The sequence below is a fragment of the Phoca vitulina genome, unplaced genomic scaffold, assembly GCF_004348235.1.
Source record: "Phoca vitulina isolate PV1807 unplaced genomic scaffold, GSC_HSeal_1.0 scaffold4, whole genome shotgun sequence".
Lineage (NCBI taxonomy): Eukaryota > Metazoa > Chordata > Mammalia > Carnivora > Phocidae > Phoca > Phoca vitulina.
In genome coordinates, this window is record NW_022589707.1 from 60318654 (window position 1) to 60334858 (window position 16205).

At 40.3% G+C, this 16205-nt stretch overlaps 1 protein-coding gene across 3 annotated transcripts in view; it reads left to right on the top strand.

Annotated features, from left to right (window-relative positions):
• Window positions 1-16205, top strand: part of SLC25A13 (solute carrier family 25 member 13) — a 182671-nt gene that overhangs the window by 80288 nt on the left and 86178 nt on the right. For all 3 annotated transcript variants that reach the window (XM_032402087.1, XM_032402088.1, XM_032402089.1), the window contains one exon: window positions 9056-9195. In XM_032402087.1, the coding sequence (XP_032257978.1) occupies window positions 9056-9195 (140 nt within the window). The remainder of the gene's footprint in view (window positions 1-9055; window positions 9196-16205) is intronic.

The window sequence follows — 16205 nt, forward strand, 5'->3', positions numbered from 1 at the left end:
TTTTTTTATTTATTTTTATTTATTTTTATTTTTGTGAACCAATGTTTATACTGTGATGAGTTAAGCAGTGTAGTAATCTTGAGGATTTATAGATCCATCAGATTTTAGAATAGGAAGGATTCTTATCAATAAGGCAGACCGTGGGTTTTCATTGTCATAGTATGGAGGTGCTCATTACCACTGTGGACCCCCTGGCTCCGTCTCAAGTCTGCTGAATTAAAATCTTAGGGTGTGGGGCTTGGGAATTTGTATTAAACAAGCTCTCCAGGGGAATGTCCTTTTCACTGCAGTTGAACAATAGCTGGTGTAGTTTATAGCTTTCTTTCCTGGATGTGGAAAGAAGCCCAGGGAGGGGGGAAAGTGACTGGTTTTGCAGGAACTACAACTTTGTCTTCTGCACTATGAGAAGGACGATCTTTTTCTAGGGTGCCCATGACCTCATCAGAGTAGTCCCATCCCTTTCTAAGTACAGAATTGGAAGAGGTCCAAATTACCTCTCATTTTTACCTATGCCAACACCACACATATATGACTTCAGTCTCATATTCAGCCCAGCTTGCCTGCGCGTGTGTGCACCGAGTGCGTGTATGCTTATTTTGTGAAAGATACTTATCACCACTATACCTACACGTTCAGAATAATAATAATAAAAAGTTTACGGGGGCTTACAGAGAACTCAGTTTTAATGAGAAGGGCTGCATGTGTGAAGTACTTACTCTCTTTTAATGGCACCCATTTTCCCCCTAGAACTTTCTTGAGCGAGTGTGAATTGTAGCCAGAATACTTCTTTCCTCTTCAGACCCTTAACTGTGATTAATATAAAAAGGCACTTGTCAAAAGGGTTTGAAATGGCAGCCTTGATATTGGAGCATGTGGCTGAAGAGATAGGTCTGCACCCACTCACTCCATTATGTTATTTAACTTACCAATTCAACAATTTGTCTTCTGCTCCCTGCTTAAGAGACGATGGCCATATAAGCTGTTGTTAACCGGATCAGCGGGGTGGGATATTATTTCCCTTAGAGCGAAACCGCAACTTTCCTTGAGGATTTAGCACACGTTAGGAGAGCACCCCGGCGAAGCCGAAGCCGTTCAGAGATGCAGTGCGGGTTGTTCAGCAACTCTCCGTCTCCGAGAGGGATTACTTTGGGGTTTAACGGAAACATCCTTTTCGTGTTTATTGTATTAATGAAACTTTTTAGGATCCATGAGAGAGAGATTATGGTTTAGTGTTTAAAATAATGTAGCTTGATGAACCTTTTTTATTTGAATGGGAAACTCGTTTCCGTTGATTTGCAGCTTCAAAAAGTGAATCTTTTGGAAATTAAAGTGCATTAATTTAGTTATTCTGTATGGAAACAAAAACACAGAAAGTTAAAATTTGCATAAGTGAAGACCTTGATGATTTCAGATTATAGTGTGGTGGAGGTTAAGGAATAAGAGCCCATAGAATCTGTAAAAACAAATTCAGTCTAACCACTTAATGGCATGTGCAAGTAATTTGCCAATTAAATATTTCTAGTATCTGAAAGATCTTCAAAGTAAAGAGTGGAGGTTCTTAATCTTTCTTAATTTCATACTTTCAGAAACATAATAGAAAATTACTAAATTTTTGATCACTTTTCATTCAAAATTTTAATATATGAGCTAAGAGAAGGATGGATTTTAAGTATTTGAGGAAAATTATTGCTTTTTGAGAAATGTGTAAACTATGATACTTCCAAATCACACTGTGCCTGATTTTTTTGGTATCATTTGTAAATATTTGATTCCCAGGTAACAGTTTTCATTATAATTAAGACTTCAGATTTTGGAGTTTTACCATTTTGATGGTCACCTACTATGTTTAGAACATTGTGCTAAGCATACTTAGCTCCAGAACAACGCTCTAAGGTAGATATTTTATTCCCATTTCACAGAGAGAATTGGGTCAGAGTTAGTAATTTGCTTAATGTCACTCATTAGTAAGAGGCAGATCTGACAGTCGTAGGTTTTTGAACAAAACAGGATTATTGAGATAAAATTCACCCACTTAAAGTGTATATAATTCAGTGGTTTTTAGTATATTCACAGATTTGTGCAACCATCGCCACAATTTTAGAACATTTTCATCACCCCAAGGACGTGTTTATCATCCCATACCTTAGCAGTCCTCACTCCCCCTCCCGTTTTCTCCTTGTCCCTCCAGTCCTAGGCAACCAGTAATCTATTTTCTGTCTCTGTGTATTTGCTCATTCTGGGCATTTCACATAAATGGAATCATGCAATATGTAGCCCTTACAGACAGGCTTCTTAGTATGTTCTCAGGGTTCATCCATGATCTAGCATTTAACAGTACTCTTTTCCTTTTTATTGATAAATAATATGTTGCTATGGACATACCACATTTTGTTTATCCATCCTTTAGTTAATGGATATTTGGACTTTTCCCCACTTTTTGGCTATTATGAATAATGCTACCATGAACATTTGTGTACAAATTTTTGTGTGAACATATGTTTTCATTTCTCTTGGGTATATACTTAGGGGTGGAATTGTTGGGGCATTTGGTAACTATGTTTAACTTCTTGAAGAACTGCCAAATGATTTTTCAAAGTGACTGCATGGTTTTACATCCCCACCAGCAGCGTATGAGGGTTTTGATTTATTAATATCCTCACCAATACTTGTTATTAGTGGTGATGAATCGGTTATCTCCTTGTCGTTTTGGTTTGCATTTTCTTGATGGCTAATGATGTTGAGCACCTTGTATGTGTTTATTGGCCATTTATATGTCTTTTTTGGAGAAATATCTACTCAAATCCTTTTGCCATTTTTAAAATTGGGTAATTTGTCCTTTTATTATTGAGTTACAAGAGTTCTTTATATATTCCAGAGTTCTTTATCAGACACATGATTTGCAGAATTTTTCTACCATTTTGTAGTCTGTCTTTTCACTGTGTTGATGGATAGTAACCTTTGGAGAACAAAAGTTTTAAATTTTGATGAAATCCAATTTATGTATTATTTTCATGTGTTCCCTGTGTCATAATCTAAAAAATCATTCTTAATCTAGAGTCACAGAAATTTATGCCTGTGTTTTCCAGTAAGAACATCACAGTTTTAGCTCTTATACTTAGGTCTTTGCTCTATTTTGAGTGAGTTTTTGTATATGGTGTGAGGTAGGGTTCTAACGTCTTTTTTTTGCATGTTGCAGAACAATTTGTTGAAAAGACTAATCTTTCCATATTGAATTATCTTGTCATTCTTATTGAAAAGCAAGTGACCAAAAGTATGTTTATTTCTTGACTCTTAATTCTTTTCCATTTGTCTGTATGTCTTTAAGAGATAAGCGTTCTAATTTGTTTTTACTTTCAGGAGTAGTGGCTGAGCTAAGAAAAGTATGACTTTAAATACCCAAAACATATAATCAGGTGCGTCATTCCTATTTCAGTGCTAATTCAGTTTTGCTTCTTTGCCTATCTGACCTCAACCTGGGGTTAAGATTTTAAGGCCTTGTGTTTTAGACTAGGAGAGACCTTCTTCTCTTTCTTTTTAAGTTAGTGATAAACCTGGCATGTGATGCTTATTTGAAAGCTATCAGCTGGTGAGTTATGAATTATAGTTACATATATAGCTCACTGAATAAGTAACCAAAAAGCCTAGAACGTTTGGGGTTTCCTCTTTCCCACCCACGAATACAAGTTAGGTTTCGAAAGGCCAGGGAATGGTAAAGGTTTAGTGATAGGATGGCCTTCAGGTTGACTACTGGAGTCTTTGATAGTAAAGCTCATGGAATTTCCCGTGGGAGTCAGAGTACAGAGCAGAAATTGGAAATTGCTTTGGTTTTTAGTTTCTGATTTTCTAGCTATAAAATAGGAAGAGTACTCTTATCTTTCATTGCCTTACAAGGCAGTCAAATCTCAAAACAATCAAATGTTAAATGAGAAAGCTCTTTGTGCCTCCTAAAAGGAGAAAAGAATATTAACCTGAGGTGATGTTACACTGTCTTCCAAAGTGAAGGGGGGAAATTCCAGGAACCATTGTGACTCTTGGCTCATAGATGTTTCTGTTCATGAAGCAACAGGGAAGTGTAGAGACCAAGCATTTCAGAAAATAAATGCCCCAGAATGACTTATGGAGCAGGATGAAGTATTCATTGGCTTGGGAACCTATACAGTACTTTTGGACAAAATGGGTGAGTTTTGCAGAGTGGCAAAATTTGATATTTTAATTCTTTAAAAGAGTTGATTAGTGATGAAAATGAGTAGAAATATTGGTAGTTTTCCTTTTTGGTAAGAATCCTGCTCCCCTCTGTCTCAGTCATTTGGTCTGTCCAGTTAGAATGGCTTGGCAGTCTTAGGATATTTGAATACATAAACCTTTGTTAGGTAAATTAGGAGAGTATAAAATGAATTTTGTAGAAATTGTACCAAATGGTTTAAAAAAAAAAACGCCTCTGGGTCTCTTTCTCTGCAGTGTCCCATGAACAGGTCTTCTTCCACAGCAAGCTTTTCTTCACCATAAAGGTGGCATCAAGTCCTTGAGGTTTAAAAATAGTATTTGCTCGGGCAAGTGAGGCCTGCGTCTGTAACTGCCTGGAGCAGGATCTGTCATGTCTCAGTGACCCGGGGTGGCTTTGGTCCAAAGCACGGTGATTGGGCCCTTAATTCACTTCCGAGGAAATGAACCCTTCTTCATGCTGTTGCTCTCCACTGAAAAACTCCCTCACGGGTTTATCTGGATAAATCCTTGGCAACCTTCAGCACCCAGATCATGTTTTGTCTTCTCCAAGGAGCCTTCTTCTCTTCTGTAAATGCCTCCCTCCTGAAGCTTCTGTTTCCTTGCCGTGAGGAACTCCTGCAGGTGAACACTTAACTGTGGTACCCTGTCAGGATCTGCTGTGTAGTTGTTTCTTGTGGATTAGACTCCGATACAGCAGCATGCCTTCTACCACCATTCTGCGTCCCACTCGGCGAGTACGGTGCGCACGGGCTGTGCTGCTTCCGAGTTGTTAGCTAGCTAGCTAAGCCCTGGCGTTCTTACCCTAGCCAGTTTGTCAGAGCCCCTGAGAACTAGTAACGGGACCACATTCTCAGGGTCACATCAGTGTAACCCGTCCAGCTCCAGGGAGCATCAGCCGCATGGGAAGTGAAGAGGAGGTCATCCACTTTTTTGCCCAGTGTGGCGGCCCTGTGTGTCCTCTTGTGTCTAGAAGTGGCCTGTGTTTACACATTATTGTGTTACATTCGCTGGACTGGAGACTCTTTCCTACCTCCGTCCTGTTATATGTTTGTCTGTTTCAGTGGGAAGTTAAAAATTAGTAAGGAGTTGGGGCACCTGGGTGGCTCATTCATTAAGCGTCTTCCTTCGGCTCAGGTCATGATCCCAGGGTCCTGGGATCGAGCCCCGCATCGGGCTCCCTGCTCAGTAGGAGGCCTGCTTCTCCTTCTCCCACTCCCCCTGCTTGTGTTCCCTCTCTCGCTGTCCCTCTCTGTCAAATAAATAAATAAAATCTTAAAAAAAAAATTAGTAAGGAGTTAATCTAACTTTTCCATAACTTTTTGGGGCAGTGTTTTTAACAATGGGGTCCTAGACCCTTGTATCAGAAACACTAGCTATGCTGGTTAAAATGCAGATCCTCAACCCCCAATAGACAGTGAGTCAGTTTAGGAGTGGAACTGAAGGCTTTAATAAGCAAGACTGATGATTCTTAAGCACTTCCCTGAAATCTTAGGAAATGATTGTTGAAATAGCTTCTCAGTAAATGGAAACTGTAGTACCTCAGAGGGTTAATGCCACTGTCTTTAACCTGTTGCTCTACTCTCACCCTTTCCTGACTTGTTTACATTGCTTAGTAGGTAGTTGCTCTAAGCCTACCGAACCAGCCACGGTGGGACAATCAGGTGTGAAGAAAAGGGCCTTTTGCTCTCAAGGTGCTAGTCATCTATATGGAAAGAAAAGATACACAATAAATATGTGCGCTCGCAGCACATATCTGCACATATATACATATTATATAAATAAATCTTGAAAGCTGATTATTACCAATAGTATACAGGTCTATAGGATTGACAGTTTGTAGAGTTATGTCTTCGGGATCACATACAGCTCTACACTTTTTTTTTTAAAGATTTTATTTATTTATTTGACAGAGACACAGCCAGAGAGGTAACACAAGCAGGGGGAGTGGGAGAGGGAGAAGCAGGCTTCCCGCTGAGCAGGGAGCCCGATGTGGGGCTCGATCCCGGGACTCCAGGATCATGACCCGAGCTGAAAGCAGACGCTTAACGACTGAGCCACCCAGGCGCCCCGAGAGAGTGACTGGGTTTCAGTATTTCAAGCAGACTTCATAAGAGAGAAAAGATCTGTGGTATAGTTGCAGACGGTGCTAGACTTTAGAGTTCAAAGTTCACAGTTTTGAATTCAAGTCAGAGCCTCTACTAGGCAGTAAATGTTACTTTAATTATAGGAAAACTAATTAGGTTACAGTGAGGCACGTTTTAAATTCATTTACTAATTCTTGAGTGACTTAAATTTATGTATGTATATTTCCAGTTTTAGACCATATATATATTAAAATGAATAATAAGTCTCATAACTTTATATACCAGTATTTGGTTACTACCGTCTGTTACTTTGTGTGGGACACTGAAGGAGAGAGAGGTCAGGAAAAGGAAGGACGTCATTTTTGAAAGCTATGCATGATTATTACATAAAACTTTACTCCATGGCATGCTTGGCAGAAAAATGACTAGGACACCATTTTTGTTTACATTTTATTATGGTATGAAATTCTTACAGTGTAAAAATTGTGTTTTTTCTTTTGGTCACATCTTTGTCATTTGAACATCATTTCCCACTAGATACTTTATTGGTCTAGATTAGAAAATTGTGGGAGCCTTCTCTGAACCTCTGTGGGGCCTGCTTCATGCAGAGGTATGGAAATTTAGAATGGAAAGAAGCTATGGATTTTCTGGGGCACTATCTGTTTTACCACTGAGGACTTACGCATAGAGCCATTAGAACAGTACTTGGCACATGGCTAATGCCTCAGAGAGGTTAGTCCCGATTAGTAGTAGCATTTGAAGCCAAGCCATTGGAATTTTGGTTCAGGAATTTCTTCTTAGATGTTTTAGAGCCGTAAAGAAACTTGTTTTTCCTGCTTAATTTATTTCATTGAGGACAACCATCACCCTCACTCTCTGGGGATCTTTCCTTTTTTTTTTTTCTTTTTTTCCTTTTAAATCCCAATTCTTGTTTCACTTCCTTTTTCCTCTCTCTCTCTCTCTCTTCCTAAAAGACAGAATAAATTCAAGGAAATTGAGAGTTGTACTTTAAAACTTTTTTGTTATTGTCCTCTTCAGGGCCAGCCTGAGATTTTCTGCCGCCTTTTATAAAATTTATGCCCAGCATAGTTCTGATTTTTACTGCCTTCTCTGCAGATAAACACCCATCCTTCTGCTGATGGCAGCACTGGTCTGTTTCTTCATGGCCAAACTTAAAAACTTTCTGGAAATGTTAAAAACTTGGAATAAAAACTTGTGGGTGAAATGGGGTAGAGGTAGGAAATTTGGGGGAAACAGTGGAAATCTGTGCCAAAGTTTTTGGCTCCTTTTGGAGAACTAAAGGACTAACTTCTGTTTTCTTTTTTAATGGGTGCAAGGGGAGGGGGAATCCCTAAGGTATCAGGCACAGTTTGCTCATAAAAATGAGCAGGGGGGCGCCTGGGTGGCTCAGTCGTTAAGCGTCTGCCTTCGGCTCAGGTCATGATCCCAGGGTCCTGGGATCGAGCCCCACATCGGGCTCCCTGCTCCGCGGGGAGGCCTGCTTCTCCCTCTCCCACTCCCCCTGCTTGTGTTCCCTCTCTCGCTGTCCCTCTCTGTCAAATAAATTAAAAAAAAAAAAAAAAAAAATCTTAAAAAAATGAGCAGGTTTGGTAGATATATTTAAGGAAGTGAAGGCCAGGACAAAATTTCATTAGTATAATAATTTGTGTCCCTCTGCCCTCCAAACATACATTTTTGTTGGGAGGGGGGAGACTTGTAAATAGAAATGTGAAGCTTTAGAAAAGTCAGGTTTTTCCTATTGTTGTTTGTCAGTTTTCTTACCGATTTATTTGTGGTAGAGGCTCAAAAGAGGTGAAGGATCATTACTAGTACATTTGGTGTCCATCTAAAATGGGATTCTGTGGACGATGTGCTGTATCAAGTTGAAGAATTGGGCTGTGAGCTCTACTTCCCCATCACCTTTGTCTTTAAACGCCTTTCTCTCAGGACTAGTGGAACTTTCTAAAGCTCAAATGGTCTTAGTGCTGTTGAGTATGTGCTTCAAGATATATCTGACTGATTTCTAAATCCTCAGTAACTTTTTTTAAAAATTGAAGTGTATTTAGCATACAGTGTAGTATTAGTTTCAGGAGTACAACATAATGATTTAACAATTCTGTATATATATATACAGTGCTCACCATGATAAATGTAGTCACCATCTGTCACCATCATTTGTTTCTTGAATTCCACATAGGAGTGAAGTCACATGGTATTTGTCTTTCTCTGCCTGACTTATGTCACTTGAAGATGACACAAACAAATGGAAAAATATTCCATGCTCATGGATTGGGAGAATCAATATTATTAAAGAGTCGAGAACTTTTTAATAACTTGAAAAAGGACTATATTTAAGACTTGTATAGGCTGTGTGTGTTTCTATATGTACATATGTCCCCTGTGTTTAGAAAATAATACTTGTTGAAACAAAACATGTGAGATAATGATGTTAGATTTAGATGATTATTTTGATTTGGTTTCCTGCTGCCTTCTAGGCGTGTGTGCGTGCATGCGTGTATCTGTGTGTGACTTCTTGATTTTTTCTTCTCTTTATTGGTGGGACTATTAATTTTGGTTTCTTGACTGATTGCATGAAGATTCCAACTTTTATTTTTGCCATGGTTTTATAACCTGTGTGGTTTTAAAGTTGAATTATTTTTTATAAGGAGAAAGTAACAATATCCTTTTAGTAACTTACTATATAAGGATAAATCTAATTTGTTTTTATCTTTCTTTTCTCTTTTCAGAGGACGTTAAGCAAGTTTTTGGACAGACCACAATTCATCAACGTATTCCATTTAACTGGGATTCAGAATTTGTGCAACTACATTTTGGAAAAGAAAGAAAAAGACACCTGACATATGCAGAATTCACTCAGTTTTTACTGGTGGGTCCAGCTCTTAAAGAGTAAATAAGTAAAACTGGGATCCTGATTTACCTCAAAATTGCTAACCTAGACAAACCATCCTATTTGAAAGTATTTCTTCATTAGTATGTAAACAAGATGTGATTAAATGGGTTCCTACAGACTGTGTAGAATCCCTTCCTGTGGAAAAGGGATATGCATTGAGGCCCCAGGATATCAAGTGATTTGCTGAAAAGTCACATAAGTCGGGGAAGGGGCAGGATTGGAACTTGAATTCTTGGCTTATGACTAGTTCCACTACTATACACAATATTTTGTTTTCCTTTGAGAAATGGACAGACATGTCCTCATCAGCATCTAACTGTAGAATTATTTCACTTGAGACCTTTTATAGACAAAGGCACTGGGTCTGCAACTTGACTGCAGATTGAAATCACTTGGGGAGCTTTAAAAACAACTGGTATTTGGGTCCCCCACCTCTAGAGATTAGATTTGACTGGGGAGGTGGGCAGCGAGAACCTGGGCATTGGGATAGTGAAAGCTTCCCAGGTGCTTATGATGTGCAGCCAAGTTTGAGAATCACTGTTCAGAGAGTATCTGCTGTCCATACCCAGGGTGAAACTCGGGGTTGTTTACATTTCTGGGGTGCACCTTCCTTGGCCTTGTCCCTCCTGCCTTTCTCTCATCACCACCCACATCCCATCGTGGTCCCATCATTAGACCACTGATGATGCCAGTGGACAAGTAGTAACAAAACATGATTGCACTTTAGTTTTCCTCCTGAAGTGTAATTCTTAGAATGTTTTAATTCCAATATTAACATTTAGTCACTTAAGGTCAATATCTGTATGGTATGTAGGCTGTATGATTCTTTCTTTTGGGCTTTGATGCATTTGTTTTGTTTCTCTAACATTTAATTTTATTTATATTTTATTAAATGTAATTTAAAAAGACTCATTGAAGGCCATTATTTTGCTGTGTTTAAATTCTGGGTCTTGAGGGAAAATTTGCCAGGGAAATGACCTTCTTTCCTTTGTCACTAGAAATGTCTTCGGGGGTATCCTGATGCCCCTGTTTATTTCATGTGCCTAAGACTTCGCCAGAGCCTTCTGAGGTGTGGTGGCAAGGTGCAGTGTCAGGATGGATGTTCAAGGCTCAAGAATGCACGCACGCAAACACACATGCACACACACACGCACGCGAGTAGGCTGTGTCATGTGCTCATTCAGTCAGCATTTTGTGGGATCCACTCTCAGGCACGAGCATATGTAGTAGGTTGACTTTAATAGGTACTCCTCTTTTTGACTTTTAGTGGTTTTGTTATATATAAAATTTGTCATGCTATTTATTTAGTTTGCTATTATTTTCCCGGCCTTTGGAAACTTAAAGCAAGGTGTTTTAAACATACCTTTGTATTTTTTTTAAATGTTAATGTCTATGAATCCCCTTTTTCCGTTCTATGTAAACACAAACCGACTTAAATAACTCAGGTGGAGAACGGAATGTGAGTTGTTGGATTTTTGCTGTTGTTTACACAAGACATTGGTGCGCAGTAGGAGGTGGTATTCGTTTTGATGAGGAATAATTACAATAATGCTATTGAGACAAATGCCTCAAATTGACTTTATGGAACACAGCCTAATTAACTTTTAGCCTTAATGGGATGTTAGCAGTAGTAGGGATGATCACGTTTCCCTTTTAAGCAGGTATCAATTAGGCTGAATTGAGTCAGCTGTAAGCCACTCAGAGCGGCTTCTAGGCCTTCTTCAAGATATGGAGAAACCAGAGTCAAAGATTAAATGACTCAGGGATTACTGATTGTTTCCAGCTGCAACTTGTAGGGCAGTCACTTACATTTGACTCCTTTTTATAATGGTAAGTGGAAAAACATCCCACAGTGTCCTGCATGGGATGATTTTGACTTTGTAGGCAGAATGCAAGTGCTGAATGTATACTAGATTAAAATGGTTATGGTGGATAATTATCTTGGGGAGGGCCTTGCTTTGTATTCCACTCCAGGTCCAGATTTAAAGGAATTAATGGATGTATCATGATAGACTTTCTGTGAATGTCAGTGAAATGCCAGTTTTGATGTCTACCATTGGATTACTTCCCCCACCCCCCATTCACATGTTTTGTTGGCTTCCTTTGAACTCTTTTCTGAATGCAGGTTTAGCTTCAGACCCCTACTCCAAATGCTTGGTTGGCTTCCTTTGGGCTCTTTTCTGTAGGCAGGAACTTCTTAAAGATAGAAGAAAGCTTAATCTCCTATATTTTGGGCTCTTGCTTTGTCGAGCACACACCCGCCTTTCTGCTCTAGGGCAGGGCTCAGAAGTAGGCAGCAGCTCCCCGGCTGGTGCCAAGGTTGTGAAAGCAGATGCTTGGCCGCTTGTGCCATGAAAGGCCTGTCCCCGGGCATGCTGCTACCTGGCACCTGACAAGGAAGAGGAGCGGCCATCGGGACAGCTGAGAAGTGTTTGTTTTCAGGGAGTCTTAGTGGTATGTAGAGAAAACACTGCTCTATCCCACAGACGGTCCTAGAAGGGAGTTCGGGCTGCTTCCAGCCAACTGAAGTGTCACATTTGTGAGTTACCTATGCTGGTGTACGTACACCTGCTTGTGACCGGTGAGCAGAGCCATTCTCTGCAAGGTCAGATTTCTGTTTTCTTCCCGTATGAGTGTTTTACTCTATCTGAGCACGTGTGAGTTTGTTATAAGCCACCACGTGGCTGTGAGGACTTGACATGTTCACTGGCCAAGCTGCCCACTCGCTGGGCTGGTGCCGGTCATGGGCGCTGCTTGAATGCTCTGCTGGTGTGTTGTTTTCTGTGCTTTGGTTTTAACTTCATAAAGTGGTGAATCAATTTGATATTCTTTGAGCTAAGCATGCCTGACTTACACTTTCCATGTAAATGATAGTGTTGAAGCAAGAAGCAGGGATACAAAGCCTCCTTCCCAGAGTCTTGTTCCTAGACTGAAATTCCTAGAGAAGAATTTCAGAAGCAAGTGGGACTGCAGTCCTGTTACCCCATCAATGATACTGTTGAATTTACTGCTCCTGTGTTTTGTCTCCAGGTCTGTCATCCTCTCTTAACTACATGAGGAGTGTGTATGTGTGAATGGGAGTAGTTTGATATGAGGGTATGTAGGTGTATTTTAAAATATTGTGAATATTTCCACATACATCTATTCTTGATTTCAATTTTATGGTTGCTAGTTGAAAATGGGTTTTAATATATTGAATTTTTCAGAAAACAATTTGGAGAAATACTCTTCTTCTATACCTGATGGAACTCCTGTTCCTAAATGGCATCAACTTAAACTCTCTACCCTGTGCAGAGTATTTCTTGTGCTGTGATTATGACTCGCTTGAGACAAACCACCCAGTTGAGCAAATTTTTGCAGAACATGCAGGGTTTGTCCAAAGGCCTTGTGCAAAGGGCCAAGAGGTACAGAGATAACAACTTTTTAGATCCTTACAATGCACAAGTCTAGGGGTTGTTGCTGTGTTTATCCATCCGATAGCTCAGAAGGAACAGCTGCAAGCAAGTGTGTACACCCCACAAGGCTGCTCTCTTGTAGCAAAAACCCTCAGGAGTTTGTAGCACAGGCCCTTATGGCAGCTGTAAAGCTGAAACCAACATTCCAAGTGTGGTCAGAGCAGCCATCGAAAGGACAAACTTAAAGGACCAGATACCAGCATAAGTACATCTAGTTAACTACCCCATTTTACAGATGAGAAACTGAGGCCTTTCGCTTTAGGCCTCTTAGCAGTATCTCATTTGTGAGTTTGATTTGCATTTTCCGAATGTCTAATGATGCCAGGCATCTTTTCATGTGCTTAGTGGTCATTTGTGTATCTTCTTTGGAAGATCATTTTTAGTTGGTTATTGGGTGGACATCGTAGGCAAATGTGAGCACAGAGTGAGACCTCTTAAACTTTTCTGCTAAATTATTCTGTTGGTACTAAGATTCACTCTTGAAAATAGAAGTAATAATAGTAACAATCTTTATAATTTATGAAGTGCTTTTAAATATTCTGTTTCTGATAATAGCATCCCAATACTGTGGGAGGTAATTATCATTACCCCCTATTGTATGCAAAAGAATAAACGGACTCTAGGTAAAAGTTTGCATTTACGGGTAATTTTCTGGGGAAAATGCTCATGGCTTTCATTGGGTTCCCAAAGGAGTACCCCAAAAGAGTACGCAGAAACTATTAGAGCTTAGTAGCTTCTTCCATAAGATCACAGACTTGTGAGGGATTAAAAATATTATGCTGTTGCCATTTTATTACATTGTCTCCAGGGCCAAGGCTATAAAAAACTAGTTTCTGTTCCTGGAAGGGGCTGTGCTTCTGAATGGTGTACAGTCATGCCTTGCTGGACATTGAGCATTCCTGACCCCCATCCATTAATTGCCAAATATAACAAAAGAGGCCCTTAGTAGGGGTATGTGTTTCTGTCATTTTCAGTTACCTTTTTTTTTTTTTTTTAAGATTTATTTCTTTATTTTAGAGAGAGGGAGAGAGCGAGAGCACAAGTGGGAGGGACAGAGGGAGAGAGAGAGAATCTCCAGCAGACTCTGCACTGAGCGCAGAGCCCCACACAGGGCTCGATCCCATGACCCTGAGATCATGACCTGAGCCAAAACCAAGAGTCCAGCGCTCAACTGACTGAGCCAACCAGGCACTGCTGTCATTTTCAGGTAATGACATTTTCAGGTGTCATTTTGATGATCTTTTATAATCATAGGTATATATTTCACATATAATTATTAATAATTTTAAAATAATCTACACATAGGAGATTCTAGTTGCTCCAGATTCAGAATAGAAAAGTCTAGGATGGCTACCAAATGCAATATATGTGTTAACTAGAAATCTGTTTTCAGTTACCTCTCACATAGCATTTTCCAGCTTAGAAAGTGCTTTTACTCGTATTTGTCCTTGTGATCATCTTAGATGTTAAGCATTTGCCATTGTTTCTGTATGAAAGATGAGCACACAGAGGCTTAGTTTTCTGGAGTTGTTCAAGGTGAGATAGGTGGAACTGAAGCTGATTTTAATTTTCATAAGTCTCTAGCAATGTTTTTCAGATTTTGGGTAAAATTTTTCTGAAGTGATTATTTTAAAAGACAGAATCCTGGCCTCTCTGCCCCTCAAGGGTCTGTTTCAGTAGGTCTGGATAGGGCCTAAGAAACTGCCTTTCAAACAAGAATCCTGAATTGTGATACTCCAGATGGTCCAAGGGCCACACATTGAGAAACACTGGTCTAGACTACAAAAACCCTGACTGTTTAAAAAGCACAGAATCGGGTTTTCAGGTTTTCATCCCAGTGTTGATGAGAAGCTTAGACAGGCAAACATGATCAGATTTGTGTTCCAGAAAGATCGTCCTGGCTGTTGTGTGGAAAATCCAATGGAGTGGGATCTCATTGAGGTCAGGGAAGACTGGGTGGTCACTTTCTAATTCCAGAGAGAAACAACAGTGGCCTTGGTTGGATGGTGATGGTGATGAGCCAAAGCAGGTGGATTCAAGAGAAGGTGAAGGGATAGGCCTGATCAGGCTTGGTGATTTAATAGGATGGAGACAGTTAAGGATAAGATAAAACTCCCAGTTCACACCTTTTTTTAGGTGAGTTTCAGGCTCGGGCAAGTGGAAGGGTGGTGATGGGTTACTGAAATGGGGCGCACAGAGGAGGCGGTTTTCCCGAGGGGCTGCAGAGCAGTGCTTTGCTTGTAATCGCTCTTCACTTGTGTGCTGCTGGGCTATTTCCACCTCTTCTCTTCAGTTCCTTGGAGGTCAGACGGTACTATAGGAGCCCCACTTACGGGCCCACAGACTTGGGCATTTCCAAGGAATTCTGTTCCCCATTTTATGGAGCCAGGAAATTTCTTCTGTTTCCAAGGGCCTTCCTCCTCTTGCTCGAAAAGAAATCATCAAGAAATGAGCAATGCTCTGAATTCATGAATAGGCCAGAGTTTGAAGTTTGGGTTGCTTTAATTTCCCAAGAAATAGGATTGCTGACTTGGGAGCATGTCTTCTCCTCAAATAGAATTTAAGAATGAAGTTACCTAACCGAACAGAGAGCCCTGAACACAAAGGTGTGGGTGTTTTACTGTAACTTTATTCAGGTCCCCCTTTTGTCAGAAGAGGATGAGTCACTGTTGATAGAGTTGGGAGTAGCACCTGGGAATCAGAGCTGTCTCGTGTCCTAGACTGGACACACACACTGGCAAGGACCTCGAGTTCCGTGACAGTCCTGTTGGATGCCAGAGCATATTCATGCTAATAATGGCAACCGAACAACTTCGGTTATTTTTGTGAAGTGAAATTGACCCATTTTGGCTTGTGGGTCAGCATGGTGTACAGATCCGGGCTAGTCTTTTCAGTGTAAAATGGACGTTTTGGTTATTTAGTTTCTGAGCCCTAGGGAGTAGAGCTCTGGAAGCTACTGTTCCCAGGCGCTGGTGGTTGTCGCCTGTCACTCTTCCGGCCAGAGATCGGCTGCTCCTGGCCAGCTGTGGTCGACCCTTTAGAGTCACTGTCACTTAACGGCGCTGTGCTCGTCATGCCATCCTGGTAAAGGCAAAGCTTTCAACACAAAAAAGAAATTGTACCCCCCACCACCACCACCAAACAGAAGGAAACGTAGCCTTCAGCCATGGCAACATCAAATTCTCAAGCTTTGGAATTGATAGAACACGTCAGGTGTGAACAAAAAACAATCACTTGTCGTCGAACTCACTGAAGCCATAGTCGTTTAAACAGGTTAGTAGACAATAACAAGGTCCTTGTTTAGGATCGAATAACCCAAGCCATTTGTACCTCTCTTTTGTCCCTCACCTTGCCATCTGTATTAGTTAAAATACCTAGACCATGGATCTTTAGTACCCAGAGACCATGATTATATTTGCATTTTTAACATGTGAGTGCTTTTTATGTTGATCTTTAAGTTGGACCAGATGGAGTCTGAGTACAGCTTCGGTAGTGTTTCATAAATACAGCCCCAACTTGATATTCCAAAAT